At 36.3% G+C, this 20,958-nt stretch overlaps 1 protein-coding gene across 1 annotated transcript in view; it reads right to left on the minus strand.

Annotated features, from left to right (window-relative positions):
* The window catches only part of TTC27 (tetratricopeptide repeat domain 27), a 132,018-nt gene that overhangs the window by 31,444 nt on the left and 79,616 nt on the right, over positions 1-20,958 (minus strand). The window contains exons 11-12 of the mRNA XM_054196568.1: positions 3,195-3,290; positions 897-1,019 (exon numbers count right to left, since the gene is read on the minus strand). Coding sequence (XP_054052543.1) covers positions 897-1,019; positions 3,195-3,290 — 219 coding nt within the window. The remainder of the gene's footprint in view (positions 1-896; positions 1,020-3,194; positions 3,291-20,958) is intronic.

Consider the following 20,958-nt stretch of genomic DNA (forward strand, 5'->3'; position numbering starts at 1 on the left):
TGCACAATAATTAGAAAAAACATGTAAGTATGAGAAATTCTGCATTTTTTCTATTAATTGAAGTTATAACTCTCTGCTTAAATTAGTTTAAGCATAGTCTTTGTGATTTTGTCCTCATAAAGGCACACATACATTCATATATTTAATGCTATGATATACCAGAGGGAGAGAACAGGGAAGAAAAGAAAAAACATTTTTGCCTGAAAGTGAGTATTTCTGAAAACTATATAAACTCTGAAAACAATGCTTGACAGCATGAGTTCCTGTTATTGTCTTTACGTGTGAGAGATTGCACCAGAACGAGAACACAGCTAAAGTTACACACAAGTTGGCATTGCTCCTACCATTGCTCTAATAGTAACAGCAAAATAATCAACAATAGGAGGGCTGCTACAGCCCGCTACCAGCATTTTTAAACAATTCTGTCACTGATACATGTATTTAGGTGATGGCTTTAAATCGTCTTTGTTTGGAGCTGATCTCAGGCAGCTGCAGCAGTGTTAAAGAAATCACGGAGAACTTTGGAAGTTCAGGAAAACATCAACATAGACTTAACAAAATAAAGCCTTTTAATCTTACGCCACTTCTTGTCTCAAATGTTTGATTCTGTAATTTGTATATGTTAACATTAGATAATTAAATACATCAAGCACCAATATTGTTCTATTTTAAGTGTTTTTAAAAACTACAGTTAATAGTTTGAGATCAAGTGGGGAAGAAAACTAATATCTGCTACGGACAAAGCTCCAAGACCCCATCACGAATAACTGCTACAGCCTTCTTGAAATTACACCTTGCTGTACATCCATAGTTGTTAATTTTCCTTGAATGTTTTCAAGAATCATTATCACAATTGTCTTGCTTCCAATCTCAGCTATAAAAAACATTTTTCTTACCTTTCCATGCTGTCCTGCTCTTTCATAGCAGATCACTGCATCTTCCCACATTTCCAGCTCCTCAAATATCTGTAAGGCAGAGCTGGTGCATCCCAGCTCAAAGAGTAAGCTTGCAAGCTGACGCTGGAAAGACAAGAAGTTGCAGGTAACTGAAAATAGGTAAGTAAATATGATTTACATTTTTAAAAGATGTTAGAGGCATTTCTGACATCAACAAGAAGCAGACAGAGAATATGGAATTATTCTCTTGAAACTTCAAGCTGGAGCCTCAAACAATGTATATACCTCAAAAAAACAATGACTGTTTTGATTTGACTTTTGTTCATGTCAGTAGCTTAATTACTTTGAACTAGTTTATAATATAACGCAAAAATGGGAACAGACATGGCAAGGATGAATTGATAGAGCTGAACTTCCACCCCTTAAAAGAGGTGCATGGCTCATGCGGCTGGAGAGCAGATGTAGCAGGAGGCTGGGAATGCTAAGAGTGGGAAACAGGCTGAAGGAGGGCATAAAGGCCTCTTCCATCAATGCTTTGACCTAGTAATCTGTACGTGTGCAAACACAGACGGAGAGAAAGGCTCTGATACAATTTTGTTAGGTATTTGTGAGGAACCACTGTCCCAAACAGCCACTGCCAAAGGGTGTTAGTTTTTTAGTCAAATCAATATTGGATTTGAGTTCAGGTTCAACTCCCTAGTTGAATTTTCCTCACAGATAAGTCAGCCCCTTTGTTATTTCAAATTCAGCTATTATTTCAGTGTACTTATGAAAATAAATGACTCATCTTTTCAATTTAAAAATAAACAAGGTATGTTTTGATGACTTTGAAAAGTTGTCTTTGGTCTTTTGTTTATTTTTTAAGAGGAGATTAAAATCGCACATATGTTTTCATCTTTGAAGAAAAGATAACTTATTTACTATGTGTGACAGATATACAATTTGTTTTGCAAAAACAAATGGGAGCTTTCTGTATAAGGACACCTATTTATGCTATGAGATCCCATACAGTGAACTTCTGCAGTGTTTTGGGTGATCCTGAATGGATTCCCTGAAGTTGTCTGCCAATGTCATGGATCTCTCTCATAGGCTTGGGTTCAGTACGTCTTACAAATGCAAGGAGTCACCATATGTGAATAGACGGGCAGTCAAAAAATTAAGAACTGGATACAGTTCTTTGACATAAATACACTGAAAATCTCTAACAAAGTAATTATTTCTTAGCTTGATATTAATTGCTTAGGAAAAGCCCTACATTTTCCAGTATCTGGAACTATATCTTATTTATGTTTTATTAAATTTACTCAAGAGTCAAATTTGGTAAAATCTATATAGGCAATGCCTCTTTCATTACTATGACTAGAAGACAGCAGCCATCTTCCATTATAAATCCCTATTTTAGTATTTCTATCTTTGGCTTGGAAAATTGGCTTGGATTGAAAAGTGCCACTCTGACAACTGGAAATGAAAACCACATTTGCTGGTTTTATTGCAAGTGTCTGTTGAAAGGTTGTGTGGAATAATTTGAGAATGCTAGAAGAAGATATGATTGGTTAAAGCAACATTCATTGAGGTTAGAAATCAAAAAGGAATAAAACGCCATTAAAAGTAAAAAACATGAACACCTTTGGAGGTATGTGATGCAAACAGTTTTCTTAAGTTTGTTAAATCAGATCAGTTTGTTAAATCATCAGATAAGACTCTAATGTTTAGATTTCTGCTCTAGAAAGAATGAAGACGAACAGTGTAGTTTTGGAAAAAAAATATCCTGTCAGCAATAGCAAAAAGGGGCATGTCTTGAAAATAGAAACTTTCTCAGCTCAAGGAGTTCTTCAGTGTACTTCTGACTCCTAATTTGGCTACTTTGACCATGATCCACTTCCTGAAAACAACCCAAAGCGAGTGATCGTTAAAAGATGAGAAAGATGCAAGTAACAGCAGCATAAGTAAAACAGTAATAAATAGTAAGACAGTGGCAAGATTATTTTTACAGGAGATATGTTGGAAGCTTGAAAGTTTCAGGCCATTTTTTTACTGAAGGAAAAAGGAGAGTAAAGAAGAATTGCACTACAAACAATTACTTCTCTGCATGACAGAACAAGACATCTGAAAGCAAAAGACTGTAGAACTTGATTTCTTTCCAGAAAAAACTGGTGTGTTGTTCGGTTATGTCTTCATTTCTACAGTGTTTCAACTCAGGATCATATTACACTCTCTTTGACTTTGGAGTCATGCAGTACCAAAAATAATAAGAACCACAGACTTTTAGGTAATGCTTCAAATGGCACTGCTTCACACCTGTATGGCCCAACGTGGAGGCACCTGACAACAGTAGAAAATCTTCATGCGTTCAGATACCGATGTATTTCCATCTTCAAATTGGTCTGCAAGTGCCTGTAAATGCAAAGTATATTCTGATTTAGTTTTGAAGACATTTAAATTTCAAAGTGCATCTAACAGGAACAAGAATCAAACTTACAATCCCCCCAAAAAAACTTGCAGAGTAAAACTGTGTCAAATATTAAAGTGACCTTGCCTAATGCATTTCAATCTTTTAACTAGTTTTTCCCTGTGTAAGACAGTATTGATGTGCTTTACGTATGACATTTCTTATTAAGAAAAGAGAGAAAGAAATATATTATAGTGGATCAACCCTTTTGGAAGCACAGTTATAATATAGAATAAATTATCGTGTCTTGGAGTACAAATCAATTCAGGCTTTTTTTTTACTTTTGATGGAGCTTTGGACTGTTGAAATGTTTTCTTCTGAAGCCCTGTGAAAGAAAACGGTAACTTTTGCATAGCAAAACTGCAGCGGCTTCAGCACTTACTCTTTTCTGAAAATCCACTATGAAGTTATTTAAATCAAAATTCAATACCAAGAAAAAGAAAGCATTAAAGGTAGCTCTAGCCATAAAGTTGGTTAGAAATTTCAAGGTAAGGGAGAAACTCTCTTCAAATGCCAGTCATCACTAAACTAGCAAATTTAAGTCAAGAGGTATAAATAAGGGCATATTAAATTACTTGCCTTCACATGATTTGTCTATCCAAGTCTTGCATATAACTCAGTCAAAGATTTATCAAAGGAGCTATACAGGTTCTCAGAATTTTCTCAGCATGGAAAATGAATGCAAAGATTCCCAAACAAAAGGAAAATTGGACAGGATTGCTTCTTTCTCTCTAAGTCCAAATGTTGTCTACCCAACCCATATCAATAATGCAAATAATAGTTGTGTAAAATTAAAATAATCAGTTAGGTGATTTAAACTGCTAAGCATCTTGTAACTGCTATTGCTGTTAATGGGATTAAAGATGGCGTCATTCTTTAAATAGGAAAAAAATCACAACAGGCAGCAATAATTTAGGCTTTAAATCCATGCTTAACCTCCTAATTTTAAATATTAATATTTAAAATATTCAATCTTATTCACATTCTTTCTCATAAAATTATCTCCAGAGACCTGTTCCTAGAGATTATCCAAAACCCTACCCCAAGAAAATGGCTGAAGTATATTTGTAGTAAGGAAAGGGACAGACTAATAAAATCATTCCTTTGCACAGTTCCAAGCAATCCAAAAGGAGTCAGATTCAAATACAACCTTTACAGTAATGTTATTTAATTACAGAGTTTAATTGGCTACAAACTATATAACAAATCATATTTCACAGTTTTAGTTCTGCTCAAATGTTCTAACGCTACGCAAAATTACATTTTTCTATATTCTGCTGCAACAAAAATCAAACTGAAAAATTGTCCAATTCCTTGGGTAATTATTTTACAAGACCAGACCAAGTAGTACACTACAGTTGGAAAACTGAAAAATAATAATTGTGCTAAGCCTGAGCAAAGCCAGAAAATCCTAAATATGTCCTGCACAATAATTTTTTGAGGAGAACAGGAGACGGAAGGCAGAAAATGTTTTAAGACAATCAAAACATTTTGGTTTAGCTTTTTTTTATTATTGTTGCAAAAGAAAAACTGGAATTTAAAGAAAAGCAGTTTTTGAAAAGCAACATATTTTATTGGAAAATTTGTGGCCATAATTTTTTACACTTCCTAAGCAGAAAAGTCTAATGTAAATTACATACTGTAGGAGAATATGACTATTAGCAAGTAGAATTCTCTCCCTTCCCAAAACAAATACTGTACATAGTTCATAGTTCCAACAAAAACTGAAAATGTAGGTAGAATGGATGAATATTTCACATTTCCTAAAAAGTATAAGTCCCAATGAACTTAAAAGTTATTAAAACCTATGGTTTATGCACTCTCTCATACATTGATAAAATAAGCTCTGATAGTTCTGCCTACTCATGAAGGATAGAAAATAAGTTACCCAAAAACTGCTGAATTCTATGTTTCTGAATTATGCTTGAAGAAATAAAATTTGGGTTGTATAGTGGTGAGAAAATGAGAATCTGAGCCTTATTGCACAGCTAATATCTAATCATAGAACAATAAACCAATAAAGCGAGCGAGATAGCACTGCCAAGAGGGCATTCTTTCTCATTAATAATCTTCACGATAAATATTATGTGTAAAAAAAAAAACTATGTAAATATAGAATATTTGCAAGACAATCAAAAGACATATGACTTGGTGTCTTAGTTTAAGCCAAACCTCAAATTCCTGCCTTGAAAGTTGTTCAATAGAACTACAGCAGAAACCAACTAAAATTCACAACTCTAAACCATACATGAGTTCTTCCATATGCAACATTTAAAAACATTAAGCTTAACAGATCACCTCTCCCACCGCGTAACACACCCTTTCCCCCAGGGCTTGAGCTGCCATAGATAACGAGTTCTAAAGTCAAAAAGCACAGTACAGAGAGATACACGAATCCACACTGGAAACAACAAACACATAGATGGTTTTGATGGACTTTTATGTTATGAGCAAAGACTACATTATTGCCATATGAAAGCAGGAAAAGACAGCTCCAGAAACTACAATTCATTCTCCCCATCTCATACTTAAATCTTTGGTAAGAGATTAAGAAGCACAATAAATACAATAAGATTACAAAGTACAATAAGGGATACGAACACTATGTTAATTTGAAATGATCACATTAGTGTTTTTCTCACTTTAATAATCAACCTCAGTCTAATCACTTTACTAATCAAGCTCAGCTGGTAATTATCCATGACTTGAGTACATGAAGTTTGTAAAGGATTTTTTTCCACCTTGGATATAATTTTCATTCATTCATTCCCATTGCACATCATGCTTTGCCTCTGAATTCAACATATGTATAACATCACTATGGTCCTGATGATAAAATATCAGCTTTGATTTTGAGCCTACCTAAATCAATCTCTTTATACTCTCCACATTTCTCGCTGTCCTTTTCATGTATGGCTGACAGAGTTAATAGCTTTTTCTTTTTAGCCAGATTCTATCTCTGTACTTAATCTCTGGAAATACTACTAGACCGTTGCGGCTTCATCACAAAGATGTCATTTTCTTGCAATGTAATGCTAATTGGTTTTTCAATCTACTTACTGGCCAGGGCAGCAGAACAGGAGGTTCTGATCTCCTCTCTCTGCTGACCAGGGATAGGACATGAGGAAATGCAATGAAGCTGCATTAGGGGAAGTTCAGGCTGGAAATTAGAATCATAGAATAATTTAGGTTGGAAAGGACTTTTAAGATCATTGAATCCACCCTTTTAGGAAAAGATTCTTCACTGAGAGGGTGGCCAGTCACTGGAACAGGCTCCTCAGGGAAGTGCTCGCGGCACCAAGCCTGTCAGAGTTGTTAGTCATATGGTGTCATTTTAGTTATTCCTGCAAGGAGCAGGCAGTTGGACTCTATGATCCTTATGGGTCCCTTCCATCTTGAGATATTCTATGATTCTAAGTCCTTCCATCAAAGTTTTGTCCCTTTTGTTAAAATATAATCTTCAGGTAGCTTTTTGCATCTGAGGTAAATAAATGCCAGACTTTCACATCCTTCTTTCTATTCTTAACCTCCTTATTCCAGATAAAATCGTTTACTTACTTTCTTAAAAAAATGCCCCTTACTATGTAAAACTGTATCTGTACGCAAACATTTTTTCCTTCCATTTAATCTGCAGGATCTCCTGATGCAAGATTATTTAGGGGAAAAAATCCCCCCCTCCCCCAAACAAACAAACAAGAAAGCCGCAAACCCGTGTCTTTAAAAAGAGCAAGATACTCATTATTTCTCAAAAACATCCTGAAAACGGCATCACGCTTGTTGGTGCATCAACTATTGCATTCCATCTGGATCCTTCTCCCCAGTAACACCGAAGATTGGCCTGTCTATATCTGAACATAACACTGCTGGCCCCAATAAAACATCTCGTGCAAAATAGTCTTGACCCATAGACAGCATTTTATCAATTTCATCTCATTTCTTCCCAGGTTTTCATATCAGTAATACACAATATGACCGCACCACTTATCCCTTTACCTATCTTTTCTGACAAGAGCGTTTCCAGTTTTAGTCTTCCCGTCACTACTGTTCCACCATATTTCTTTCATCTGCACAAAAGCTTGTTTCACAGGCTACATCAATAATCGTAGCCCGTTTATTTTGTTTTCCTGCCTTCTCCCACTGTCAACTAGGCATCCAGCTGTTTCCCACCAATCACACCCAATTTAAAGCATTAGTTTTTACTACTTTAGTATCTGGTTACTTGCTCTGCACTTATCAGTACCACCACCTCTACCCTTGTTAGCATGTTATATTCCCTCACACCCTTTGATTTACCCTGGTACACTTGATGTTCCTCTTTCTTTATGATTTCATAGCCAGGAAGATTGGACAAGTTTTCACTAGTCTTCTCCTGCTTCTCAGTCTAGAGATCTTGTCAGTCTGCCAGAATCAATCCCTGGTTAATAGCTCTGGGACTCCAGTGGCAACCGTTCACCCAAGAGTCCTTTCTACATGAATGCTCCCTACAGCCATAAACCACAATGTTTCTCTATTACCTAACCGCGACCAACACAGACTGTGGCATTATCTTACCTTGCTTTTACCCTCCTTCTCTAACAACTCTAACATGTCCTACTTCTTTCAGGTTTTTGATGCATGTTTAGCTTGATTTATGCCAAAGGAAACCGATGCTGTCGTACGTTCTGCTTTCCCACCATCGCTATGGTCCAGCACGTATTACCCAAATGGTACCTTAACTCCAGAGACAGAAGACGACGAATGGAAAAGTACCTTTCAGTCTTTCCTAGCATGGAAACTCCGGACACACAACACTTCCATTATGTTCCTGTGATTCTTGGGTCCTTTTTCTTCAATTTCTCCCAAGACTGAAGACTCCTTCTGAAAATCCCACAAATCAGCCTGATCTTTCCGCACTCTGCCAACTACCTGTTTCCATTTTCCTTGCCCTTCTTCTATTTCTGTCCATTACCTCTGTATGTTTTATAATCAGCAAGTTGATGCCACAACTTACTGATCTTGTATTCTAGCTGCTCCCTTCGGTCTGTACTTCTTCCAGGAATTCTCCTGCCAGCTGCCTGCTCTATAGGGAGGTTTATTTAGTGATATTAAAATACTTGTCTAACATAAAACCTACATAATTCTTGAAGCTTCAAAACTTTAAGTGGCTTTGTTATTTTTTAAACTGTCCTCTGCCAAATTACATTTTCTAACAATAAAGCCTGAAAAATGCTGCACAAGAAAGAACTATAGTTCAATTAATTTGGGATGTATTATGACAGTAATTGTCACGGCCTTGTTCTGCAATAGTGCACTCAGTAATACATAAATACAGAATTCCTAATAAAAGCTGCACTCCCCCTGAAGAAAACATATATTATATAATCAGTGTCTAAAATTCAGAAACTGTATACACATTAGAAAGCAGGTAACAAATACAGAGAATTAAACATACAGAATAATTTGAGTTTTCCAATTTTTCTTTCCTGTGAATTAGATCAGATATTCTAAGCTTTTCTAAGGTACTATAAGTATTTTAGTACCTTATGGATATGTAATAGGATCTTGAGCTACGCTCATTTGGTAAACTTACTTTAAAAAAATCCCCCAAAATTATATTTACAATCCAAATAACAAACTTGTTTCAACATTTCTTTGTGAACCCAAGAACTCCTGTAACCAAGACCACTGGGAGAAACTGAGACATACCCAGACTTCTAAAATCCAATGGTCAAAACACTTAATCTTCCAGTGAAGCAATGCCAGAAGCTATGAAGCAATAAAACCAGTTTTCATATAACAATGCAGTAAAGTTTTGCTTAATGAGAGAGAATAATTTCTGGTTGATAAATATGGATATAACGTGGAAAAAATGGAAGCAGTTGACATTAGTCTTCATCAGGGAGATTATGACCGAATAGTGATTACTTTATTGATTGCCAATTTTATCACTAGATAAAAAGACATAAAGCCAGTACATTTGGACTTATTACATTCAACCATTATTCAGAACAGCATTTTGACACTAAAGACAGGACTTTGTTGCTTAGAAACTAAAACGACTTAAAGGAAATAATGAGCTATCCTTTTAAAAAGCTCACAGATTGTATATTTCTGTTAAATGAAGAAAATCTCTGAATAGAGAAGAACTAAAGCATCCAAACACAAAACAAAAGCTATTAAGCAAGGATGTATTTCAACATCAAGAAAGAAACCCTCCCCCTCATTTATCTAATTTTCAAAGGGGAATTATGACATTAAATACTTGAGGAAAATTTATTACAGTGATCACTATTATAAATTATGATTTGTGATTCATGGAAACTCAAAAAGACCATTTCTCACATTGTGCAAAGATGCCAAGATGAAGAGCACTACTTACCGGAGATTTTACATTATTCACATTCTCTGGAGGATGAAAACGTTCTGTGCGAACTCCGTGGAAGTTCAATGCTTAAAAGGTAAAAATTGTTACCTTCTTTTTATCCCTCATTCAAATATAAGTCTTGGTTTCATTAAAATCTTGTAGCCTTGAAGACCTCCATTTTTGCTTACTTCGCAAGCTCAACCCTTTCAGTCATGCTTCCAATGAAATTCTTGCTTGATAGGACTGACCTCAAATGGTGTGCATATTTAAACCAACTAAAGGACTACGTAACAGACTGCTCCCTAGGAGCTAACAGCCAGTTTAAAATCTGTTAAAACTAACTTTAAAATCTGCACTGACTGCCTACTTCGTATTGCAAAGGAACAGTTACAGGGCACCTGAACACAGAAGCTGCAAAGATGTCAGGATGCTTCACAGACAGCAACTACTAATAAGGCAATGCAACTCTATTACTATAAAAACAAGTAGCGCTTGAAACAAAATTAACTGAAACATTCAAGGAGAAGGCTTCAGGCTGCAAGTTGTCAAAGCTACTTCTGTTTGTGTTCAAAGTGGTTTTAACTACTTTGCCCAATGTTTTGGTAAAAATTTCTTGGTTGTACGCAACCACTACATCACAAAGTTCAGTGTCCAAGGTTATTTGCCTTTTTTAAAAAGTCACAAGAAAACGGCCCCAGATTCTAGCAGCTTTACACACAGAAGCAAAAAGGTTGACTTCTTTTAATTGAAATGAAAACAAAAATTTTCTCTGCATACTCTCTCAAATTAGTGTAATCCCTTTTTAAACAGCAGACTAATTGCCCAACTACTACTTTCGTCTTTTTTTCCCCTTCCACCCTAGACGACACAGAAGTCTCCTTGATCCATAAAGAAAAGGGGCTTTTTTTGTACTGGATTCAGCACTATCCACCCCACAGTATTTTTCTAGTAGCTTATTTTGATGGATTCTTCAGTTAAGATGCTCCGTCTCTCAAGAGCATTAATACTCATAGCACTGGGCATGCAATGCTTGTTTCATGGCTTCTCCTCTGCTATCTCCTGTTTCCTTCTCCCCCTAAACAGTTAAAGAAACTTGGCATCAGCTATCCCTCAGCAAAAACTTAAAAGTTTAAAGTTTCTGCACTGAGAAGAATGTCAGTAGAGGCTTTTTTGGGACAGCCATCTCTGTGGCATTTGCACACAGGCTTAACTTCATTGTCTGCGCCTGACATCAACCTGAGAATCACGCAGTACTCTCTCTAAAATAGATTATGCCTGGAAAATTTTCTGAAGTGTTTGAAGTTGATGCGTTTAAGGCTTCTGCTGTTAGTACCTTTAAAAGCATAAGCAAATAAACTTGTTTTTAAACAAAGGTTGTGTCCATTTTTTGGCAAAGGAGGAACTTGCTTGTAACCTGTAATAAAGATCCAACTGATCTTGTGCCAGAAACTATATGTTCTGGTGTACTGTGATCTTTTCCCCCTACCCTGTCAGTCATTACAATAAAATGCTATACAGAATAAATTATGTCAAACATTTGTGTTTTTTAATACATAGCAGGTATACTCTTTGAGAGACGTAGTTCTTTCTCAGAAAAGCCACAAACAGAAGGGGATAGTCAAGCTGAACCCTTTAGTTTAATAACTTTTATATGCAGTATTTAATTTTCAATGTAGGTATGATACTCATAAATATACATGCCTCTTTATGACCAATTTAATCCAGTCTGTATACAACCGGAACTCCCTGCTCAAGAAGAACAATCTATTGGAAACATCCTGTACTTTTTTCTATTGCTGGAAGACTTGAGTTTACCTACCATATACCACACATTTGCATTTTGCTCACTGTAAATTGTACCACGGTATATATATACACACACACAAGCAATAAAAAAAATGGCAAGTTGTGTGTAAGTAGCAGAAGCTGCCTCATTCAAGCTTTATCGCAAAACATATTATAAATAAACATATTACAAATAAATATTCAAAATAGAAGTTTATATATAGCAAGAAAAATATAGTTAGAAGTTAAGAATTAGATGAGAGAAATGTACATCTCAAGAATGTAAACAACAAATACTTAAAGTAAAACAAAGAATTTCAGAGGAAGAGTTCTAAGACCCTGTTATTAACTGCAAGCATGTAAACGTTTTCAGCTTCCTCACCTGAGTTAGATACTGTTACACAAATAGAAATCTTGAGGAAAAAACACAACACAAAATCAAATGCAATGTATTCATGTGAATCAGTGCAGTTTTTTACTGGCAATCATACCAAGCGTAATTCCTTCATGTTACTTAGATGTCCTTAGATGCCTGTAAAGGGGAAAAAAATATTGTCCAGTCTTATCTAGATACCTGTATCCTGAAATCACAGATACTCAGCGGCTCTAGTTACTAACAGGTCTTTTTGCAGTATTAGAAATAGCCAACTTGTTGGGTTTTTTTTACACCAGCAAAGTGCTCTTTTGCTGAAATCTGCTTTTCAACTGTTCTTATTCAGTTACAAATCTCAAGAACATCTTTAGTTATGTGGTGAAAGGGACAGGAGTATGAAGAGAAGAGACAGACAAGTTCAGTCTCTTTTGTCCTGAATTTGATCAGAATGTCTCAGATAACATCTTGGGACACCCACTGTTTTCCCTTCTTACAAAAAAAAAAAAAAAAAAAAAAAAAATTTCCCTAAGAATAGCTTCCCTATAGAGCGAAACCTTGACTGATACCCAGCAGTTTCTGTTGAAAAATTACTTGGCAGGATATACACATTCTTCCAGTAGCTGAGCCTGACCCAGCAACCATAGAGTATATGATGGTAAGTACATTAGAAATATGACACACAGGCAGAGTGTTTAAACTTTAGCTATCCCAAAGAAAGGCAATCACATATAAAGAAGTCTGTTTTCAATATATGTATTTTCTTGAAAGACATCCAATCCAGTTCTTCACATGTTCCTGGAAAGCTCTCTATACATCAGGGAAAAACAAACAAACCCCCTATCATTCTCTGTTAATGATTGATCTACTCACAAGGAAAATAAGCATCTTCAGCAACAATTGGCTTGAAATCAGTTCGATTTCCAGTAAAAATGAAAACACTCTAAATGCATTAAATGTTCCATGCCTGATTGTATGGCATATTCAAATAGAAGCACACCAAGCTCCCCTGAAGACTCAGTTCTTCCTTATCAAAAAGGAAGGAATCCACAAAAATACAATTCTTTCCACAATCACGTAGCAGTATTGGGCACAGCCTGTCTGGTACGCAACCAAGAAACCAAACCAAAACAAAATTTTCATTCAGCTGTACAGAGTTTTATGGTCTGTGTTGGTCATTTGCACCAAACAGGTTGAGGGACAGAGACTAGACAACGACAAATTTTCTGCTACTTCACAGAAGAGCAACTAGAACTAAACAAGGACTCAGAATACTGAAAACCTTGCCCAACAAAACCATGGACTGTAGAAGCAAAATGACAGTCAGTGTAACACATACACCCATGCACATTAATAGCCTTCAATTACTTAAATCAAGGACAATCAGCTGCAAGTTCTAATGGTACCAGTCTTGCATTGGAGACAATTTTCTGGCTGATCTTCAAGAGGAGGTAGCACACTGCTGCCAGAGGAACAGATGCACTTTGCTTTCAGCTGCCCCCTTTTTACTTGAGATACTCTAACCTGGGCCAGAGGGAGAGGACTGAAGGACAAATGAACTCCTCTACCAGCAGTTGCCAACACCTATTTCCTGCCACCATTTTTTCCAGGGAGAGAGGAATATGAGCCCAGGAGTTTGCTGGACCTCTGGCCGTCCATCCAATCCTCAGCGTGCACCTTTAATGGAGAGCCAGAGGGAGGAAGGCAAATTGCAGCCAGAGAAATTATCCTGGCAAGGTGCAACTTGACAGCTTCTGAAATAGTTTAAGATTGCACTATAATTTGCCATTTTGTAACTTTTAAGTGTCTGAACTTGCAACATTATTAATGACCTTTGTTTGCATGCATTTTACACAGGGGAAAATGGAATAAAGCAGGAGACAAAGTGTTCTGTGGTAGAATCATTTGCTGCATGTTTCTATTTCTAGGCAACTTCAGTGTTTGCACAAACCTGCATCTGGAAAAATGGGCAGGTAGAGCACAGCACTGTGCGTAATAGCTACAAACAATATTATTTATGCCATTTAAAACCTAGTTCAGGCATGGTAGGTTGCATTGCTTACAAAAACATCTCCACATCTGTCAAAACGCCCAGGTCTTATCACAAAACCACAGTGCTATAATTTACAATATTCAGACAGACAGCAATACTGTGAAGAAACAGGGTAACTGCAAAAGCAAATGGAAATACTGAAAAGAGCCAATATCATATCATCATTGAACTCTCCATACACCAATCCAAATGATTATTTGAATCAATGGTCCTTAAATCAGTTTGGAAAGTTCAGAAGCCAAATATACTCCTCAATTTATAACTATCACTGGAACAGGAACCAAATGAGTTGAGTTAGGCCAACAAACAGTTCTCTGGTTAGATGCCACATCCAGCCCACACTATTGCAAAGTTTGTCTCTAGTACAACAGTTTCCAATAAACCGATTCTTCACATAATAGATTCCCAAAATTTCCTACTTCTGAACACTTAGAAACCATGTACAGTTACCATATTAAATAATTTTTTTAATAGCCCACTCTCCCTGTAACTTATGGGAGAGCTAGGCCCTTGGCACATTCGAAATTATTTCAGTAGAAACATCTATCAGAAAAAGCAGTTCTCACTCTCTGCTACAGCATCACAAACTAATTTTGAAGCATGAACATTTTCCTTCTTATGGAATTAGTTCTTGTTTTTGTAAATCATACAATCATTTAATCTAAAAAAAGAAAAATAACATTTTCCCTCATTAATTACACAACAGTCCATTCTTTTCTATTTTATCTTTTCCACAAGCATTATGTTCCTTCACTATTTCTAAATTTATCTCACAAAGATTTGTCACTTTAATGTCATTTAAAGGTCATTTTAATGACCTTTTTTACAAATCCCTTTATCTCACCTTCTGCGAATCTATACTCTCTAGGTCAATGATTACAAATCTCTGCGGTTTATACTTCATCACTTTTGCTGCAGAAACTGATCTGCTGAAATCTTACTCGTAACTGGTGTTCAAGAAACGAATTGGCCAAAGCATTCTTGATTACCCCTGGTGTTGACCTACATAATAAAAGTAAAATGCTTCCAATGTAATGTTCTCAGACTCTGTCCCCTTTGGCTATACAACCACTTTCTCGCCCCTACTTTAAAATTTGAAAGGAATTATTTTCAGCTTTTATCAGATTTCCCACTGAAAATCTCCCTCAACAATAAATGCATTGGTTTCTCTTAAAATCTCAGCTCATATGCTGATCTAAGGAAGTAAAATATTTTTTTTCGTATCAGGAGAAAAGAAAAGCCTTGCTGACAGACTGTTTATTCTTTCTTTATTGAGTGAGTATATAAGGACAAATGCAAGGACCACTAATTATTGGGATTTGCTAAGTTGGCTTTGACTTGTTACCTATTCCGCCTTTTGCAAGTATTAAAGCACCACTATGTCCATATTCTTTCACTTTAAATACTTTTAAAACTAAAAGCAGTCTCCAGTCTCTCATTTCCTGCAATGGTTAAAGCAGCAGTAAAATACCTTCTAATGAATTTTTCAGAACAATGCTGGATCACTTTCAAAATCTTAAAAAACACACAGACACAAACACTTCTATCAATAACATTTGTCTCATTGTTATTCTACTTATTTCCCAGCAATTGTACGCCTCAGCTTCATTTCAGTAAATAAGAAGGCCCTATCTACTACACGCATGATTATAAATTAGTCTTTCAAGACTGAATTCATCCTCTGTGTTTTGAGGGACAGCTCACCGTGGCACTGGAACTTCTTGAACTACAATAACCTACGTGCCTAGTGCTTTCTTGTCATGTCAAAAAACTCATTTATTTGGCAGACTTTGCAGGGGAAGACTGGGGCTATATTCCTCAGAGAAAACTGTGGGAGGATGGAGAGAACTGCTTTGTTTTATTTAACTGATTTAATTTCTTACCTGTAATGAACTGATCACCACTACTGAATTATAACTGCAGAACTATCATAATCATGGCATTTTATAATTGCCCTGCATATATTTTTAGTGTTCTTGAAAACTATTAAAATCTGAGAAGAATGTAAAATTCATTCTGTTTGTCTTAATTTGGCTCTTAAAAAGCCATTTCATGGAGTAAATAGTTTCCGTATTTTTAATAGACTACTGCCCTAATCAACCAAAATATGCATACAGTATTGTGTCATTGAAGATAAAGCATATTTGAGCTAGAGAGAACTGATATAAGTTTATGCTATTTGAATAAAAACCTTCAATATTATTTCAGTCAGCAAATAATTTTGGTGGGGAATTTCTGGTTTTATTTGTTTGTTTGGGTTTTTTTCCCCACTTGCAACTTCTATTCTTTTCCTTCAAAAGATTAATTTTCATCAGTGATGAGAATCAGACTGTCCTTCAGCTGTACAAAGCCTTATTTATATCTTTTTTTTTTAAACCAGGAGAATCCAATGTGAACGTGTTTTAAGACAACTGTATCTTTAGCACAAAATTCCTGTTGTTTTTAAATGCGTTTGAGAACGATGAATGGCATTTCTCACGTCCTAAATAAAGTTAACTTGCTGTTGTTTTAAGACTTTTCTAGATGGAAATGCATTACAATTAGCAAATAAAGCAAATGTACATTATTATATCAATTAATAAAATTACAGGCCTTGTAACCAGAAAGACAAGTATCAAAATGTGTTTTGTGTTTATGATTCGGTCCTTTCTTAAAGATATCTTAGAAACGCATAGGTTCTGATTACACTGTTTTACAAGACATTAACATTAGTAGACCTCAGTGTTTCAGGCCTAATTTTATAGAGCAAACAAGAAAAACATACCTTCTTGTCTTATCAGCTCCCAAGGAGTTTCTCAACTCTGAATAAACTAGGTATTGAGCTATGAAAAAACTGTGCCTTTGCACCTGCATGCCAGCTGTTGAAGGCTGGTTCACCACTTCAACACACTCTCATTCCAAGTACTTTGCCAATGATTTTCACTAGATCACGCATCCAATTGTTTTTTAAACCTCAGCATCAAAACATGTCCTGCTGGTATACTAGTTCAGATTACTGATTATAAGAGTAGGTTTAGTAATTTTTTTAAATAAAATATCTAAACATTAATTGGATGTACCAGTTTTTCTCAACCCTAACTTATGTCATAACTGTGTTATCACTTGGACTTTTAAATTTTGTTGTTCTCCAGGTAGTGACTGGATCATCAGCAGAGATATTGAAAGTATAACGATATTAACATTTTTAAGTGTTCAGCATTAAACAATTCAGCTAAATTACCAATTTTAAACAATTATTCTACATGTCCTATAAAAAAATAGATTTTCACTTCTTGTCAAACTTATTGCAGAAAGTGAGCATTTAGAAAAATTACTGCCTACCTTCAGTAGGCCTTTTATCTATGAGGTTTTTCAGTCTAATTCTCTGGTGTACCTGTTGAAGCTGCTTCTTTTTTTACTTTACATGGCAGAAAACTGGAAAGCTACTGTTTATACAACATTTCCTAGACCTTTTCTTTGTGATATTCTGGTAATTCATTTTTCCTCACTCCATTACTACCTTATCCTCAGGCAAACAAACTAATTCTTCACTTTAAAGTTATTCCCTAAGTATCCCCTACATGTTTAAGCATGACCATCATCCACACTTACTCACATCGTAATGACTTCAAATTCCAAAATTATTCAAGAAGAGACTACCTCTTGAATCTAAGGTACTGGGTTCACCTATACAATCACTTTGATGGCAGGAAAGAGGGATGGCCAAAAATTTGTAAGGCATCTAATGCAAAAGAACTTGAAGTACTGGACTGCCAATAAGACTTAGTTTTTTTGTAACTCTAGGTGAACTTTTAAGATGCAAGATGATGTTGATAGTTGTAAGGGGAAGTATGCCGGGGCAGAAGTTATTGATTAGGGTGCTGGAACTGGGCACGTCTGTAGTTTTTCTAAAGTGAGTCATGTGGTAGATTCTTAATGTGAACATTTTTGTTCGTTCTATCAGGCCCTGCAGATGTGTATTTCACTTTGAAAACAATACTAGACAAGTAAGAAACAAATATTCACTTCAGTTGTCAGTGTCATTTTACTAAAAAAAGCTTCAATTTCTTCATAATAGGGCTTTTGCAGCTGGGTGGGGAAGGAAAGCACACAAGAGGAAATGAGTCCAACGATCCCAAATGAAATATAAAGCATTTTGATATCAAAATTAGCACAAAAGAGGTCAAGGTCACGAGTAGAAGATAACCGGATTCATTAATGTCTGACGTAGTATTTCCTTTTCATTTGAAACTGAGAGCCAAGCAGTATACCTGGCAATTTAGAGCATATCCTATGCAATTGCCATTTGGAATGTTTTGCTGTAGTCAAACACTACCACCTAAAGAAGCATGGTAAAACAAATGAGGCCTCTAATAGCACAACAGCATTACTGACTTTCAAAGTGATGAGCTTACTGTTCTGTACAAATATTAAGCCCAAAGTTACAGAGTGCCAGTGCTTAGGACATGGGTTTCTATGTTAAAGCCTGTTAATGACTTAAGCCTTAGGACAAATCCACTTACAGAGGACGCAATATCATCTGAAAAGTATTATGTATGGTTTTTTATCTTTATCAATTTACATATATTTTTTTACTTATTTTAATGTTACTTATACGACATATAATTTTATAGTTATTACATTATCCTTATCAAGCAAGTGTACCTTCTTGAATGTTTTTGTTTCCAAGGAAAAAGCTGTTTTACCTGTCATTTATGATGTATTAAAAGGTGCAAGCAGAACTTCCCCTGAAGTCTCTAGAAGCAGCTAGATTTATAAGATTACTTGTAAAGGATGGATTTAAAACCAGACCATTCATTTTCTGTTGCAGAAGCAAGAATACTGATAGCATCCACCAATTCACCATAACAACGCTACATTTAAAATTAGTCCAAATACAGGCTAGATCATTTTGCATTTGGGAAAAGAACACCCCCATTTCCATACATACATCTGGCCCCCTTTTTGGTATGCTTGCAGCTTATTTCTCTGTAGGGCAGCATCATAGTCTCTCTCTTATTCTGCAGTCTTAAATGCCAAATATATCCGGCTGCCCTTAGCTTTAATCTGTATCTTCACATGAGTCCGGAACAGAAGAGGTAGTCGTAGTCCCTCACCCAAAGAGATCTGCACTGAAGGTTCCCCCTTTCCTATCAGATGACTTGACATTTCTGTCACAGCTCAATATAGCTGCATACATCTGCCCTAAACCAGCAGATATATGCCTCATGCAATAATATGTGTGGAGACTCACCCGAGGAGGACAAAGACTTTTAACTGCCTCTTGCATAGATGTAAGTCCCCTGTTTGTAGCTAGTTAACTAGCTTTGATACTGCTGTTGGTGAACAGCAGTTACAAAACACTTTGCACAGGATGCAAAACCTGAAGACGAACTGCATACACTTCAAAACAGTAAGCCTGCATTAAGTTCCAAGCTGTTGTGGTTACGCTGCTTTTGCAGTTTCCAAATCAGCTCGCTCTGGGGGAAGGCACAACTGCAGTCAATGCTGAAAAACAGATCCAAAGACTTCTTGCATCAGCTTTGCTTTCTGTTTTTCACTAAAGGGGGAAGTAAGGACAAGGATGGAGACAGAAATAAAAAGATGAAAAGCTATCCCTGTTAAGTTAGAGTTTAATTACAATATAGGAGGTACAGACAATTGCCTTAACAGATAAGGGAGAGTCTTGGTTTGTAGTACCTGACATATGCATTGGACAATGCGCCTCAAGAAAATCTGTCTACCAGTCCTGGGCTATTTCAGACCATGGTTTGTTACCTCACCTCAGGATACCTATCTCCAAATTTCCAATGATAATTATGACATACAGCTGTGAAAATTCATCTGGTCACATTTAGCAGAGCTGTAAAGCCTCAAAAAATCACAGAATGATAGGGGTTGGAAGGGACCTCTGGAGATCATCTAGTCCAACCCCCCTGCCAGAGCAGGGTCACCTGGAGCAGGTTGCACAGGAACGCGTCCAGGTGGGTTTTGAATGTCTCCAGAGATGGAGACTCCACCACCTCTCTGGGCAGCCTGTTCCAGGGCTCTGCCACCCTCAAAGGAAAGAGGTTCCTCCTCATGTTTAGGTGGAACTTCCTATGCTCAAGTTTGTGTCCATAACCTCTTGTCCTGTCACTGGGCACCACTGAAAAGATCCTGGCCCCATCCTCCTGACACCCACCCTTTAAGTATTTCTAAGCATTGATAAGATCCCCCCTCAGTCTTCCCTTTTCCAGACTAAAAAGACACAAGTCCCTCAGCCTTTCCTCGTGAGAAAGATGTTCTAGTTCCCTTATCATCTACTCAATTTAGCAATAGGTGGGAATAGTGTATCCTCTATGCCTTGTATCTGGTCTGATTACATGTGGAACTTAATTATTTTAATTGTTTAGTTCATTGAAGTTGAACTTATAATGCTTATGCCTTCCAGTGCAAAGCTTAGGCAGAAAGATGTGAAAGTTGTGTCCTGGAATCTGTTGATATTCATATTTTTCTTTGCAACTCGCTGTCACCACTTTGTCTAGTAAAAGAGTGTAATATTACTGTTTAAAATGGTTTAAGGGTTCTCCTATCTGACATAATGACTCCTAATACCATCATTTGAATTGTCAGGACGCTGAGAGAAGAGACTTTAAAAGGAGAAAGGTAAATGTCTTCAGAGCTAAGATCCAATGGGAAACATTTGGAAAAAATAGGAGGCCTAGCATTTTTGGCTGCTTTTAGAAAGTGCATTGACACTAGAAGTGGAACAGCTCAGGTACTGAACATAATTCTCAAATGAGCAAAAAAAGTTTGTACTTTCAAAGTACTAGCTGAGAAAATATGAAGAAACTTTAGCACAGAAAGAATGGTTTCATTCTTTTCCCCACACCAGTTAATAGTGCTGATCCAAACTGGCAAATACAACAGTGCAGTAGAAAACTTCTAGGCAGAAATCATTACCTGGAAAATTATACTATTCAATATTCTCTTTCTTGCCAGTGGTACAAAAACACTTCAGTTATTCCTGAATAACTTTTGGCAGACTGCATCTCTGATGATTTTTTTTTTCCCCAACGAAAACCATAATTGCATAGTGGA

Source organism: Rissa tridactyla, chromosome 3, assembly GCF_028500815.1.
Source record: "Rissa tridactyla isolate bRisTri1 chromosome 3, bRisTri1.patW.cur.20221130, whole genome shotgun sequence".
NCBI classification, from domain to species: domain Eukaryota; kingdom Metazoa; phylum Chordata; class Aves; order Charadriiformes; family Laridae; genus Rissa; species Rissa tridactyla.